Source organism: Emys orbicularis, chromosome 1, assembly GCF_028017835.1.
Source record: "Emys orbicularis isolate rEmyOrb1 chromosome 1, rEmyOrb1.hap1, whole genome shotgun sequence".
NCBI lineage: Eukaryota > Metazoa > Chordata > Testudines > Emydidae > Emys > Emys orbicularis.
This window is the reverse complement of record NC_088683.1, coordinates 353,654,594-353,671,041: the sequence shown is the minus strand read 5'-3', so window position 1 is coordinate 353,671,041 and position 16,448 is coordinate 353,654,594. Positions and strand designations below refer to the sequence as shown.

Below are 16,448 nucleotides of genomic sequence, written 5' to 3'. Positions count from 1 at the left end.
TCCAGAGAAGATTTTGCCTGCAGTAAATTACACAGGGGAGGTACAATTTGTTTCTGAGGTGCGTAACTTTTGTACACCGGGCGGGCAAGGGCCAGCGAGAAGATGGTTTTGTTTCTATTTTAAGGTCTGGACACGTCTCCCACAATGTGTGGCGATAAAGGTGCTGCTGTTCACAGAAACCATCACAAGATGGCGCTAAGAAATAGACTCATTTGACAAAGACTGAGCATCACAAGACAATGCTGAATTACACCAAGTGGATGCTCAGCCCTGGGAATTTGGTTCCGGGTATTTTGACTCTGATAGTGAATTACGCCAGATGCCCCAGAGGAAGAGCCTTGCTTTGCCTTTCATCTGAGGATCTGAAAGTACTTTGCAAAGGTTAATTAGTCAGTTCCCCCTAACGCCGCTGCCACATCGCTATTATTATCCCCATTTTACAGCTGGGTAAGACCCAGAGAGGTTACATGGGAACAGTACCAAGGAGCCCTGACACCTCACTTTGGGCTGTAACCATGCGTCAGGGAAGGAATTTTCTTCCAGACCCCTACTGGAGATCAGCTGATACCATGATCATGACGGTTGACAGGCCTTATTATTTTTATCCCAACTAATGTACCTGCAGATGCTTCTCTAGGCATTCGAAATATTTCTATAGAGTCCAGGTTAGAACGGGGCAACATTTTTCGAGTGTAACTTTTTCCAGCGAAAAACGCTGATTTGGTGACACGAAAATGTTTTGCGAATTCATGTGCCGAAAACGAAACACAAAACTTCTTAAAATCTGGACATGTTTCATTTCAGCCTTTTCAAAATGAAACGTTTCAATATTTTCAGTCTGAAGCAACTTTTTGTTTAGAAATTTCCTATAATTTTACTTTTAAAAACAATTCAGAACCAATTAAAAAGGCTCAAAATCAAAACAAAACATGTTGTTCAACCCAAAACAAAGTTTAGTTTTACTTTTCGATTCACTGAAAATTTTAAAAATAATTGTATCCACTTCAGCCTGAAACTATTTCCCCTCCTCCCCCCTCCAATTTTTCAGACTTATCAGTGAACCGAAAAATCCATTATTTGCACAGCGCTAGACCAGGTCGCTGGTGTAAGGGATGGTCTTATTCCTACTCCAAGGATGTCTAGCCCTTGTTATGTTTCCTCCTTGTCTCAGATTCCTCTGTCACTAGGCTTGCAGAGGATGTGTGCAGAATGGTCTTTGGTCTCCAAGAGGCGTCTAACAGCTGGACCATGAGGAGGGTTATTTATAATGTTTCATTAATTCCATCTGAAGTAAAAAAATTTTATTGTTAGTGAAAGACAGATGCAGCAGGGAAATTCTGTGGGAACTCAGGAGAAGCCCCCAATCCCAGCAATCCAGTTGTGCTGTGACCTTTACTCCCCTCTCATTCTCTCAGTGGTCCCTCCTCGTTGCTTATACTCTGCAAACCGGCTCTCCACTGTTTAAGGCAGCCCTTCCGGCTGGGAGGTGGGATGGCTGCCATTCTCCCATAAATACTGCACTGAACGCAACTGACAGCTGTGATGCAAACCCAAGGTCTGGGTTACAGCAGGTTTGCATAGTCACCGTATGAAACGTCAGAAGGGTGTCAAACTGCAGGCAAAAGTACAACTGGGTTCAAAAAAGAATTAGATCAGTTCACGGAGGATAGGTCCATCAGTGGCCATTAGTGCCTTGAAATGGAAAAATGGTTATTTTGTCCAGAAAGCTTTGCCTAAAGGTTAAAACTGGAAATGATAGGTCAGATTCTTGCAGTGCGGAAGGGCTAGAAAATTCCTTTGGCTGGCATAGTCACTTCTTAACTGCCCCCTCTCAGGCACTCCAGCATAGGGGGCATGTCATGGACATAGAGAGGGAGAGAGGGCGTGGCCACAGTTCAGCTACATGCTGGCAATCCCTAGCATTGGAACAGCCCCCTGGAAGCCTTTACAGCTGGGTGTAATGTAGATGACCCCCAAGGCTGCTCTAAATTATGCCATGGGCCACCCCACCCCACAGCAGCTGTGGGGATCGGGGGAACATGAAGATAGTTTAGAGCCATCATTACCCTCTCTTCAGCTGCCTCGATTTACTGATGCGCTAAGGCTGACATCATGCCTTTGATCAAGGCACAATTCTCATTGATGTCAGTGATAGATATGTCAGATTAAGTGACTTGTCCAAGATCAGGTAGTCAGTCAGTGGCAGAACTGGAAGTAGACCCCCCCCCAGAATGCCTATGCTGTAGCCAACCACCAGCGCTCCCTCTGGATATAGCTCTGAGCCTGGAATATCATTGCTGATGTTACAGGGTTTCCCCCTATGTTTGCCCATAGGCCTCCTACTGTACCTTGTATTTTCTGATTTTCGGCTCATACACTGGTGCAGGAAGAGATAGTCCTGTGGGGCGCTGGCAGACAAGGTGGTCTGGACGTGGTTGGCAGGTGAATCGAAAGTGAACAAGGTAGGTTGGCTGGAGTGGGCAGGAGCTGACGACTTGCGTTCTCTGAGCAGATGGTGGTTGGAGCTGTTTAGCTCGGCTGGGGAGGAGCGCGGACCATGGCTCACCAAGGGAATGTTCCTCAGAGTGTCTGTGTGAGAAAAATACAATGAGGATTATTAGCACGCAAACCGCTAGCCCTTTCTAGCCATAGATCTACAAGCACCATACAAAGGTGGAGGAGGAAAGCAAGACATACAGTGGCCTGCCCAAAACCACTCACTGGGCTAAGGACAGAGGCAGGAATAGAACACCCATCACCTGGCTCTGCAGGAAGGTGGTCTACCCCCAGGGCCACTCCGCATTACCACTCAATTAGGCACTTACTTTCAGTCATCAAAATTATACCTGTCTAGAGATCTCAGCTGTGAAGCACTTAAAAATAACACAGTGCAAAAGCCACCAGTCCAACAGCAGCTTTGCAGGCAATCCAACCACTGAATGGGCCATGGGAGTCTAAACTGTATTCTCACCTCCAGATCATGACTGAAACACATTGGCGGGGCAGCGTGGGCAAACTTGTGTTCCCACCCTCCAGGCTGTGGATAAAGACAAGATTTAATTCTCCAGGTTGCCCATCTGGTGCCTTTCACAAGCATTAATGATTCATGCCAACCTTGTCCTTAATAATTTGAACTTTAGATTCTTAGGAAAATGCCCAGGCGTTCAGGGAGAGGGAGATGGTTTTGCATATGGTTATTAGTGACATAGTCATGCAGGAACCCCTCATGTTCCTCAGCATAGGGAAACACAGTTATTTGTGCTGGTGTTAAGTTAGTGAGTATCTGCCAACAAAGCCACCTAGGTGATGTACACATACAAATACATCCAGGAACTATAAACTGGGTCCAATGGTGCAACTATAAACTGGCAGCATCAAACACCACCTTCTCTGCAGGCGAATATGGAGAAACAGAAGGAATTATGTGGTCGTGGAGTAAATGGACCAAGGGCCTGGTCATGTGTGGTGATGGAAGTCACCTAGCAGGAGGGTCTCAGCACTTGACAGGAATAGGATACTGTTTATCCTCTCATTTACTCCAGTGAAAATCAGGAGAATGTTCCCTGAAGTCAAGGAGGTCACACTGGTGACAAACCAGCATGAGAGGAGAATCAAATTCAGGGTCTCTGCATAGGAAAGAATTAAATCAGGCTCCCACTGAAGGGCTCCTAAGGGCCTCCCTAAACAACAAGTTCTTTAGTTCTCAAGTTCTTGCCTTCAAGCTTAGCCCCAATTGATCCTGAGGAGGGAATACAAGAAGGAGGTGGCTGGCTGCATTTGCCTTGCTGGGACACCCTGAGGCGAGGGAGCCTGATTCTTCCCTGCCTTGGGTAGCCATTCACACCTGTGCCCAGTGAGTCCACAACGTTACCAGCATACAGTGGCAGCATTTTACACCCTTTTTTGTGCTCACTTTGCATAAGGGTAAATGACTACACAAGGCACAAATCTGCCAGGAATCAGGCCCTAGCATCGTCATGAACTCACTGGAACATCAGTTTACAAATGGGAGTTTTTAAATAATGAATCGTGTTTCTCATCCAAAGAACTCCTCAGAGGCGTTAGAGACAGGTGTTCAATACACCTCACCACACACCGGTCTGGGATCATTATTACATCCTAGTTACAGCAGGGTAAACTGAGGCACGGAGAAGTGAGGTGTCTTGTCCAAGGTCCCATATTGAGTCAGTGGCAGAGCAGGAAGGCATTCCAGAGTCCTGATTCTCCTCTCCTACTGGTTTTATGGTGTAACTCTATTGACTCCAATAGAGCTATTTCTGATTTACACCAGGGGAAGTGGGAAGAGATGCAAGGCGTAACTCAAAGTCCACTTCTCTAGCCACTACCTAACACTGCCTCTGCACTGTTGTTGAAAGAGAAAACATGTTTTAAAATACTAACTGTATTTCCACCCAACGCCCCTACAGCAATCCCACTGTCATCCCAGCTCTCCGATAAATGTGCTCCAAGAACTTGAACCAGGCATGAATTTTTACAGCCAGGCTGTAAGCCCCATAAAAACAAGGGACAATATATATTGGAAAAGCAGAGCCAGTTTAGTTAAAGTGGTTTCAAGGGCTCCCAGGCGAGACACGTAATCACAGTGCATATAAAACTCTAGTCATATGGTACTGAAGTCACCATTTTTATAGCTGTGATTTTAACTAATGTAGTGTTGATGGGAAAAGTGCCTGATTGACAGTCCTGGGGAATTAAATCCTCTCTCCATGGAGCCGGCACAGCACAGTCAACAACAGTGCAAACTGCTCGTTTGCCGCTACTATGATCTGCTGGGACCACCCATAGGGATTCATAGATATTGATTATGATCAGCCGGTCTGTCTTTCTGCAGTGCACAGGCCAAAGAACGTCACCCACTAATTCCCATTTTGACCCAAGTGGCTAATCAAAGCCTGTGAGTGTTCCAGTTGGGACGAGAAATAGATGATAGAGGTTGATATTTCTTTGATGCAATCTTGTTTATTTACCAGGAATGTACAAAGTCCTGCTCCTCCAAACCCAGGAGGAACCCAAACCAGGGTTTGTTGCTTACAACCCTAAACCTCTTTAGCCAGCATCAGACCCAAAAGCTCTCTCTCCAGCTTCTTCCAGGGCTGTACTGTACTTATAGGCCTCTGCTTGAATTTACAATACTCAGCAAAAACTCTTCTGCCCACACAGTCTAAAACTCTCGGGCAGGGTCACATAACCCTTTTGTCTTAGGGGGATTGTGATTAATTTATCCTTACAGTTATGTTAACTGAAGAGTTCATTCACGTCCATTAATCTCAACAAGGTTTTAACTCAATCCATAACAAGGTTTCACCTAGCTCACACACATACAGACCCTGAACGACAAACAGCATAGGCACTGACTCCGTCGGTGCTCTGGGGCTGGAGCACCCACAGGGAAATATTAGTGGGTGCTCGGCACCCACCAGCAGCCAAGCTTCCCCCCCCCGCCTCCCAAGCGTGCCACGTCCCCGCTCCTCCCCTCCACTTTCCGCCCTTCCGCCGCCTAACAGCTGTTTGGCGGCGCTTAGGACACACAGAGCCTCCGTGACCAAGCCTCCACCTAAGGGCCGCAGGGACATGTTAAATAAATAAATATATGGAGATATACCTATCTCATAGAGCTGGAAGGGACCCTGAAAGGTCATCAAGTCCAGCCCCCTGCCTTCACTAGTAGGACTAAGCACTGATTTTGCCCCAGATCCCTAAGTGGTCCCCTCAAGGATTGAACTCACAACCCTGGGTTTAGAAGGCTAATGCTCAAACTACTGAGCTATCCCTCCCCCATGCTGCTGCTTCTGGGAGCCGCCTGAGGTAAGCGCTGCCCGGAGCCCACACCCCACACCCCTGCACTCCAAGGCCCTGCCCCAGCTCTGAGCCCCCTCCTGCACCCAAACTCCCTCCCAGAGCCTGCACCCTGCACCTCCTCCTGCATCCCAATCCCCAGCACTGAGCCCCCTCCTGCACCCCAAACCCCTCATCCCCAGACCCACCCCAGAGCCCTCACCCCCAGCTGGAGCCCTCATCCCCTCCAGTACCCCAACCCTGCCCCATCCCTTAGCCCACTCCTGCACCCCAATCCCCAGCCCCAGCCCTGAGCCCACTACTGCACCCCAAACCCCTCATCTCCGGCCTGCACCCCCAGCTGGAGCCCTCATCCCCTCCAGCACCCCAATCCCCAGACCCAGCCCAGACCCCCCTTCCACACTCCAAACCCCTCATCCCCGGCCCCACCCCAGAGCCCGCACCCCCAGCCGGACCCCTCATCCCCTCCTGCACCCCAATCCCCTGCCCCAGCCTAGTGAAAATGAGCAAGTGAGCGAGGGTGGGGGAGAGCGAATGACGGAGGGAGAGGGGATGAAGTGAGTGGGGGGTGGGGCCTCAGGGCAGAGCAAGGGTGTTCGGTTTTCTGCAGTCAGAAAGTTGGCAACCCTATGTGCCGCTCAGGTAGTGTGCACCAGACGGAAAGCAGGTGTAGCTAGCTGTTTGAAAATCCCACACTGTTGGGGAAAGTCCAGGTAGAGTGAAGCCCAGATAACTGGCCACCCCAGCCTCCTAGCGTCGGTGTAGAGTGTGCGTCGGGGGCGTGACTGCAGACGGGGTGTGTGGCTGGAGTGCAGTTCCTACGTACAAGATAAAACCTGCAAAGGGAGACTCTGATCTCTGTTATGCTGGCAAATACCAGTGTAACTGGGGTCAGAATTTTCCCAGTATAACCCAGGCCTGCTTGGTGTGCTCCTCTGTCCCACTCTAGTGGCACCTAGCCCCGCTAGAGACTCATGAGTCTGCTACAGCCTTAGCTAAGAACAGGGGTTCTCAAATTTCATTGCACCGCGACCCCCTTCTGACAACCAAAATTACTACATGGCCCCGGGTAGGGGGACCGAAGCCCGAGCCCCACCAACCTGGGCAGGGGGGCCAAAGCTCAAGCCCTGCCACGTGGGGGCACCAAAGCTTGAGGGCTTCAGCCCCAGGCAGTGGGGCTCAGACTTTGGCTTCAGCTCCAAGCAGGGCCGGCTCCAGGCACCAGCTTGGCAAGCAGGTGCTTGGGGCGGCCACTCCGGAGAGGGGCGGCAGGTCCAGCTATTCGGCAGCAATTCGGCGGACGGTCCCTCACTCCCGCTTGGAGCGAAGGACCTCCCGCCGAATTGCCGCCGCAGATCGCGATCGCGGCTTTTTTTTTTTTTTTTTTGGCTGCTTCGGGCGGCCCAAAGCCTGGAGCCGTCCCTGGCTCCAAGCCCCAGCAAGTCTAACGCCAGCCCTGGTGACCCCCACTTTGGGGTCCCAACCCACGGTTTGAGAACCGCTGGCTAAGAACTATGTGTCTTTTAGCTCACACAGCAGTAGAGGCTCATATGCTAAGATTCAGGGGTCCCAGGTTCGATCCTGCCTGCTGATGACAAGGGTGTGTTGACGTTACACCAGCGATAAAATGAGATTTTGATCAGTCCACACCCTTTTCTCTTCCTCTGTGATTATTAGTAAGCACCTCCTAAACAATCCATTGTGTTTAACCCTCACTTATCGCAAGGTAAGGGTTGCTTCTCCTAACTTGACCATGGGATCCTATTGAAAGAGAATGTAAGAAACTGGGTGATGTAAGTGAATGTTGCTGTTATAAAGATCATGTTCCACCTGGGACATCACTGGAAGGACAAATGAGGGTTAATAGATCTTCAGCTTTTATCTCGGTTGTCTTCTCTAGATCCCCAAATCTGGGCCAGATTCCAATCTAGATTGAAGTTAATGCTGCTACTCTGGATTTACACTGGTAAAACTGAATCTGGCTCTGTGTCCTTGTGACACGACCAACAGAGAGAAGAAAAGTGGCTCTGAAAAAGAATGGCCCCTCCTGAGGTGATTTTTCAGTCTCCTAAATCATGTCAAGGTACCAAATTGATCTGTCTGCTGATCTTTCACTGCTGATGTATTTCCCCCCATCATACTGTGAACTTCTGTTGAGACAGAAAAAGCACATTAGTAAAAGTCTGGGAGCGTGGCTCAACTTTATTGTGTGGTTTGTGCTAAACACAAAAATGATCAATATTTAACATTGACATTAATGGGGTTAGAGGAGAACTTAAAAAACCTAACTCTTGTTTTCTTTGCATGGATATTAAAAATCCCTCGGTGCTTTTCAGGGGAGTAGACAGTTGCCTCAGTGTCCTTGGACACTTATCATTATTATTAAATATTTATGTTGCTATAGTAGCCAAAGACCCCAATCAGAACTGGTGCCCCACTGTATTGTGGACTCTGGAGATACAGTCCCTGCCCTGAAGCCCCTAGAATCTGTGAGCTGGGTTGCTGACTGCATCAGCGCTGGCACCAGCACAGAGGGAATGCAGTTTTTGCCTCCCCTATTCAGTGCCTGCTGAGATGGGGGTGGCCTCTGGCTAGAGCAGCCCAGATGACTTCACTGAGTTGCATTCCCTGCTTCACTGACCTGTATGGGACTTTTCAGGGACACAGAATAGGCAGAGCACAGATTTACTCTGGCTACATCCCAGATCCATCCTCTCCCCTCTCTGGCCTGCCGCTGCAACTGGGGCTGTTGCAGAGGCAGTACAGGGTGCCCCTGCCCAGAGGTATTCCTCGGGGGGGATTTATGTCTGCCCCGCAGCCCCTTTGCACCAGCCTAGCTGACATAAATGGGCTACATGGCAATGATAATGAAGACAGGCAGCATACTAAAGGAGAGGGAGAAGGATACAATCAAATTGTATCCTATTTTCTATACATACAGACAAGTCATAAGAACGGCCATACTGGGTCAGACCAATGGTCCATTCAGCCCAGTATCCTGTCTTCTGACAGTGGCCAATGCCAGGTGCCCCAGAGGGAATGAACAGAACAGGTAATCATCAAGTGATTTCAGGAGAGTAGACAAGTGATTACCTGACACCTATTCTTAGCTTCTGGCAAACAGAGGCTAGGGACACTTCAGAGCATGGTTTTGCATCCCTGCCCATCCTGGCTAATAGCCATTGATGGACCTATCCTCCAGGAACTTATCTAGTTCTTTTTTTTTAACCCTGTTATAGACTTGGCCTTCACAACATCCTCTGGCAAAGAGTTCCACAGGTGAAATACTTCCTTTTGTTTGTTTTAAACCTGCTGGCTATTAATTTAATTGGTGACCCCTAGTTCTTGTGTTATGAGGAGTAAATAACACTTCCTTATTTACTTTCTCCACACCAGTTATGATTTTATAGACCTCTATCGTATCCCCCTTAGTTGTCTCTTTTCCAAGCTGAAAAGTCCCAGTCTGATTAATAATCTCTCCTCATACGGAAGCTGTTCCATACCCCTAATCATTTTTGTTGCCCTTTTCTCTACCTTTTCCAATTCCAATATATCTTTTTTGAGATGGGGCAACCAGATCTGCATGCAGTATTCAAGATGTGGGCATAGCATGGATTTATGTAGAGGCAATGTGATATTTTCTGTCTTATTATCTATCCCTTTCTTAATGATTCCCAACATTCTGTTTGCTTTTTTGACTGCTGCTGCACATTGAGTGGATGTTTTCAGAGAACTGTCACAATGACTCCCAAGATCTCTTTCTTGAGTGGTAACAGCTAATTTAGACCCCATCATTTTAGATGTGTACTTGAGATTAAGTTTTACAATGTGCATTACTTTGCATTTATCAAGTCTTGCTGTTATAAATAAAAAGTCAGACATCCTCATCTGCCCCTCAGCCCAGCCACCCCCAGTGGACTGCCCGCCTCTGTGGAGATGCCTGTATGAAAAACAAAAGGATCCCAGTTTCATAAGTATCCACATCATCAGGCCATGGTGTATTTTGATTGTTGTTGCACAGGCCTACCTGCTAAGGCAGCCATTTTACGCCACACTGTAAGCTGCCTCTTCTCATCTCTCATTTCTACCTCCTTCATACCAAATCTCCCCTATGGCTACTGCTGCCCGACAGTCGTGGGAATGAGGCATGTTAGAATTCAACGGCGTTGCGAGTAGATTTGATTGTTGGGGGCCATTCCACCAAAGTGATTTGGCATCTACCGAAGATGTAGGGAAGCTGATGAGCGCACTAAAAAATAAACAGCAATTTAAGGCAGGGCTAATGGCTCCACAACTCTCTCCTTGATTGCAAAGACATTAAAAAAAAAAAAAGAAAGCCAAAAAGCAGGTGGCAGGGGAATGAGCAGCACGCTCCAGTAAAAGCATGCCGCTCCCTTAAGGGACGCCATTCCATTGACATCCACATTGATTTTCAAAATGAATTCCCATTACGCTTCCCGCACTGACCTGGACACCGAGCGCATTAATGGGAGTGAATTCAGCACTCACTTACTCCATTAGGTTTGTGAGATGAACTCCATAAATCGCAGGTGAGAGATGGATTGTTATGTGGGTCTGGGAGGGTATTTCAAGTGCCAGAAAAATAAACCCAGCTGCTGCACCGTGAGGCTGCCAAGATATATTTTTGTTATTAGATAGGAAAGTGTGCTTTAGGTCAAACATCAGCGACGGGTACTTTCGGGGAGGGTGGGAGGGGAAAAAGCATGCAGTGTTAAAGGATTCACCTGACATGATCGAGATTATCTTTGATCCATGCTAACACAGCTCCAGCGCTTAAAGAAAAGCCAAGGCCTTAGCATTTCTATACTGGCTGGAAATGGCAATTGTTTAGAGGAAGGCTGATCTTGTGATTATGCTACAAGGCTGCAACTCAGGAGCTCTGGATTCCAATCCTGGCTCTCCACAAATGCCCTGAGTCACCTTGGGCAAGTCATTCCCCTCTCTGTGCCTCAGCTCCCCATCTGTAAGGGAAGGATAATAACGCATCCTTTCTATCACCCTTTGTCCATGTAGACGGTACGCTCGTCAGGACAGGGACTGTTTGTATAGCCCCTAGTACAATGGGGCTCCAATCACAGCTGGCATCTCTTGGCCCTGCTGTAATACAAATAATAATACCAGCTATAGGGTTCGTTTTTAGCAAGTACAAGCCTGTTGAATTGAATAGCATTCCCTTTCTCCTCAAAAATACATACCTCATGCACGGTTGACAATGCGGCGGGGGGAGAGAGGAAGGGATTGGTAATAGGCGATGGAGTCCTGACTTTCTCCACCATGAGTTCAAAGCCAGCCCCAGCTGGCATCTCCAAAAGCTATAGCCAGTTAGCAGGCGGTAGGAAATAAGCTGACAGCCTCTGTTCTGAGTGGGCAAGGTCATTGCAACGGACACTTCTGCTGGCAGGGTTGCTACTCCAGAGAGGTGCGGGCGTAGAGCCTACCTTGCCCCTAGGGGCTAGTTCATTGGGGGAAGCTAGCATCAGCCCTGTTTGCTGTGCTGTGCCCATTTCCAGGATGGGCAGAGAACATCAGTTTCCAGAGCCTTGTCTACAAGGAGTGTGTTATTTCCTACCATTGTTCTAGCCCCAGCGCAGCTTCTACAGTGCCAGCAATAACGGCAGAGCTGGTGTAGATGGGGCACTGGTGTCTTTAACCACTGAGTGGTCTAACCCCAGAACGCTAGTGCTTCCACCTTTGCTAGCCCTACATTCTCCGGAGAGACAGTGCAGGGCGGCCACTCTAGCCCCCTGCCTGCAGTATTATGGGGTAGCGCCTAGTAACACCAGAGTTAAAGTTGCAGCAGTGTTTCTGTTTACAGCTATTTGAAAGTGCTCTTAAATCCACATGCTGAGGCAGGCGGCCACGAAAAAATCCTTGTGCCACCCAACTGTGAGTCTGCTCCCCTTTGATCCTTCCCTGAAGGAGTCCCTCAGGCAGCTCCCAGGACCGTGCCTTTGTGTGCAACCAGTCTCAAGTAGTCCTTGGCTCAATGAATCACAGAGCACAGTGAAGTCTCTATGAACAGGCATGATACACTGAAACTGTGCCAGGTGCGGGGCAAATGTCAGGAGTAGTTAGGGAGGGCTAATGTACTGTCATACTCCCAGTTCCTCATGCCATCCCCACAGGGGCAGAGTTAAGGTTGTGTGGGAAGTGTCATTTTAACCTCACATTTGCTGGTTTTCCAGCCCTTCAGTTTTGGGAGTTAAACTCTCACGATCTGGCAAGGCACGGGGGAGCACAGGGCACAGCTGAATGCCTACGAGCATCTCTCCATGTTAGCAGCATTGTTTTGCATGTGAACCGCTCCTCAAGTTCATGCTACAGATGCTTTGGTGATCCCTTAAGGAAACACAGCCCGATGCTCAGCTGGTGTAAATGGGTGTAGCTCCATCCAAGTCAATGTTGTTGACTGACACCAACTAAGGCTATGGCCCTGTAGAGTTCATAGTTAAGATGTGCATGTTAGGCCTTATGTTATGGTAAGGAAAAAACAACTGAGACGCCATCCCAGAAGGAAAAATGTGAATCTGAAACTGTGGCTCGCTACAGTATTGACTAGGCTGGGAGCCAGGAATTTTTTATGACTGTTTTTCAATCTAAAAAGTTGGTATTTCCCTCCTTGTTGACAGCTTTAAATTCCCTTGCTTAGAGCACTTGACTATTACTGGGTACACATATTTTTACACAATGTTCCCGTGCTTATCTGAGTAAAATAATTACTCAGTCTCCTTTGGAAATTATTGCTCAGAAGGTAGTTTTTTAACCATGGCAGCCGATATAATGACAGTTCTCCCCTGCCTAGAGCCAGATATTGCTCTGAAACATTTCCCACGTTCACTGACTTGAAAAGGTGCTTCTATGGAAGAGCTGTAATCCCTTTTCACAGTCAGTTATATTCATGAGCTTCTCGTGGACACAGTTAGGGTTTCCATATACCGTGAGTGTTTTTTACTCCTCTGAGAAGTGCCATTGAAGTCAGTGGGAGTGTTTGCATGAGACAGGACTGCTGATGTGAGATAGCATTTGCAGGGCAGATCCTGACATCACTGTGTGAACTGATGCTACGCCCATCTGATACCATAGGCCTGCTTCTCCTCTCGCTTATGTTGCTGTGAAGCAAGGGTAACTGCAGAGGAGCCAATGGAATCATGTGGCTGTGCAATGGGAGTGGAGAATCAGGTCCAACATGCCTTGGGAATACGGATCCTGCTTTCGAGCTCTGTTTTGTGGATGAGGCTAGGAATTGCCCTTTAAAGCAAGCTAAATTCAGAGACAAATTAGGGTTCATGCTCTAGATGTGGATTAGCAGAGGGACCAATCAAATCAATCTATGAAGTCATCAGCTCTTGATGCTTTTGGTTTATACCCCTGTACCTCCATAATGGCACATGGGTGCAAGTGGGGCAGGATCTGAGGCTAAAATAGGGAAAGAACAAGTTAAGAATTATTTAGACAAGCTAGATGTCTCCAAGTTGGCAGGGCCTGACAAAATATATCCTAGAACACTTAAGGACCTGGCTGAAGAGATCTCTGAGCCATTAGCAATTATCTTTGAGAATTTGTGGAGGACAGGAGAGATCCCAAGGGCAAATATAGTACCTATCTATAAAAAGGGGAATAAGAATAATCCAGGGAACTATAAACCAGTCAATTTAACTTCAGTACCCAGAAAGATACTGGAGCTCATAATCAAACAATCAATTTGTAAGCAACTAGAAGATAATAAAGTGATAAGTAACAGTCAACATGGATTTGTCAAGAACAAATGAGGTCAAACCAACCTAATATCTTTCTTTGACAGGGTAACAAGCCTATGGATGGAGAGAAGCAGTAGATGTGATATATCTCAGTTTTAGAAAGGCTTTTGATACTGTCTCACATGACTTTCTCATACACAAACTAGGCAAATATAGCCTAGATGAATGTACTATAAGGTGAGAAAAAACATACTCAGAGAGTAGTTATCAATGGTTCTCAGTTAAGCTGGAAGGGCTTATCATGTGTGGTCCCACGGGGATCTGTCCTGAGTTTGGATCTATTCGATATCTTCATAAAGGATTTGGATAATGGCATAGAGAGTACACTTGTAAAGTTTGCCAATGATACCAAGGTGGGAGGGGTTGCAAGCACTTTGAAGGACAGGATTAGAATTCAAAATGATCCTGACAAACTGGAGAAATGGTCTGAAGTAAATAGGATGAAATTCAATGAGGACAAATGCAAAGTACTCCACTTGGGAAGGAACAATCAATTGCACAAATACAAAATAGGAAATGACTTCTGGGGAAGGAGTTCTGCAGAAAATGATCTATAGGTCATAGTGAATCACAAACTAAACATGAGTCAACAATGTAATACAGTTGAAAAAAAGTGAAAGTTATTTTGAGATGTATTAGCAGGAGTGTTGTAAGCAAGACATGAGAAGTAATTCTTCCACTTTACTCAGCACCGATAAGGCCTCAACTAGAGTATTGTGTCCAGTTCTGGGCTCCACGCTTCAGGAAAGATGTGGACAAATTGGAGAAAGTCCAGAGAAGCAGCAAAAATGATTAAAGGTCTAGAAAACATGACCTGAGAGGACAGATTGAAAAACTTGGGTTTGTTTAGTCTGGAGAAGAGACGAGTGAGGGGGGACATGATACCAGTTTTCAAGTATGTAAAAGGCTGAAATAAAGAGGAGGGTGATAAATTGTTCTCGTTAACCACTGAGGACAGGACAAGAAGTAATTGGCTTAAAATTGCAGCAAGTTTGATGTAGGTTAGGTTAGGAAAAACCTCCTATCTGTAAGGGTAGTTAAGCACTGGAACAAATTGCCTAGGGAGGTTATAGAATCTCCATCACTGAAGGTTTTAAAGAATAGATTAGACACACCGGTCAGGGATGGTTTAGCTAATACTTAGTCCTGCCTCAGTGCAGGGGACTGGACTAGATGAACTATAAAGGTCACTTCCAGTCCTATGTTACTATGATCATATGACACTTGCCTATGATGGGAACTTGCAAAGCCTGAGACATGGCTCTTGGCTCATCTCTTGCCCGGTTCTCTTCCTGTTGAAATTGACAGTATGTGTATTTTTTTTTTAATGGGGATAGTAATATATCACCTTCTAGGAGTGAATCCAGACAGTGGTGAGGCTCAGGAGGTGTCTCCTTTGCCACCTGTCTGGAGAGGATCCGTCTTCCATTCACGGTCACATTCACTGATGCAGCGCCTGCACCATTGACACCGAAGGCATAGTGCCAAATCATAGGGTGAAATCCTGGCCCCTCAATGGGAGTTTTGTTCTTGACTTCAACAGGGCCAGCTTCCAATCTAAGGGTGTTCTACAGTGCAAAGTTAAGTCAGCATAACCACTTTGCTGAGGGCCGTGAAAAATTTCACACCCTGTACAATGTAATTAAGCTGATCTAAGCCCCAGTGTAGACACCACTAGGTTGATGGAAAAATGCTGTAGCATTTCTAGTGTAGACATACCCTAAGTATAAGACAAGACGTGGTTACAGACAGGGGGAGTAACAGGAAACAATGAGACAATATTGGTCAGCATAACTGTCAGGGTCTCAGCGCACCAGCTACCTGACATCAGTCTCTCTCAGGTCACTTTGCTTCTGCCAAATGAGTGTGCTCTTTCCGAGATCTTTTTATTTACCAAATCTTCCCTCCTCCCCCTGACTCTATCACATTTGGAAAATCTAATATGAAATGGGGGAAAAACCCATCTCTCCTCTTCAGAAAATTGACAGAGGTCTGAAGCGGAGAAGTAAAGTCACCTTATAAATGTCCATCTAACAGCTTAATGGGAAAGATGATCTCAACATTTTTTCCTTCCCCACTTCTTGCTGGCAGATTTTGATCACTGCCTTCTCTTCTTTCGTTCTGCACATTCTCTCATCGAACTCAATGCCCTTTAAAGTTAACACCACAATTCCTACCTTGTCTCTTTTCTTCGGGGACCATTAAGACCTAGAAAGTCACTGGGTTGTTGTAATTTTAAACCCAGCCCAACAGCAGTGTCGAAACTTGAACTCAAACCCCCCCGAGTGCAACACTAGAGGAATATGATGAAGTCATTGCATTAAGCTCAGGAGGAGAGATTTTCAAAGTTACAGTGAATGCTATTTCCTAGTAAGATATTCTCGCATCTGCTTTAGGGCTTTCTATAGCATCCATCCCCATAGACATAGTTTCTGAATGCTAGCACTGGCTGCTCACCTACAGCGGAAGTTCAAAACTCACAAGTAATCTTCTGTTGAAATATGAAGCACAATGGACAACTGATACTCAGGCATGGTCGCTGTTGTGAGATGCTGAGCACCTTAACAGTTTCAATGGGAGCTGAAGATACTCACCATACTGCGATATATCTGTGTTATACCTGACAATGATTCTATGGGTCAGATCCTCAGCTGGTGAAAATTAGTGCAGCTAATTAGTGCAGCTCTATTGACTTTGATGGCGCTATTCCAGTTTATACCAGCTGAAGATCTGGCCCATAGATTCAACTACTATCCATTTCATGTATTTAAAGGAAGCTAGGTGCCACAGGAAACTGATAACGGGCTACAGCTTTTCACCTTTAGGTTACTGGTTCAAATGCAGGGCAGGTTA

At 46.8% G+C, this 16,448-nt stretch overlaps 1 protein-coding gene across 1 annotated transcript in view; it reads right to left on the bottom strand.

The window, feature by feature from the left end:
* Positions 1-16,448, bottom strand: part of GAB2 (GRB2 associated binding protein 2) — a 191,521-nt gene that overhangs the window by 20,423 nt on the left and 154,650 nt on the right. The window contains exon 3 of the mRNA XM_065423771.1: positions 2,349-2,589. Within this exon, the coding sequence (XP_065279843.1) occupies positions 2,349-2,589 (241 nt within the window). The remainder of the gene's footprint in view (positions 1-2,348; positions 2,590-16,448) is intronic.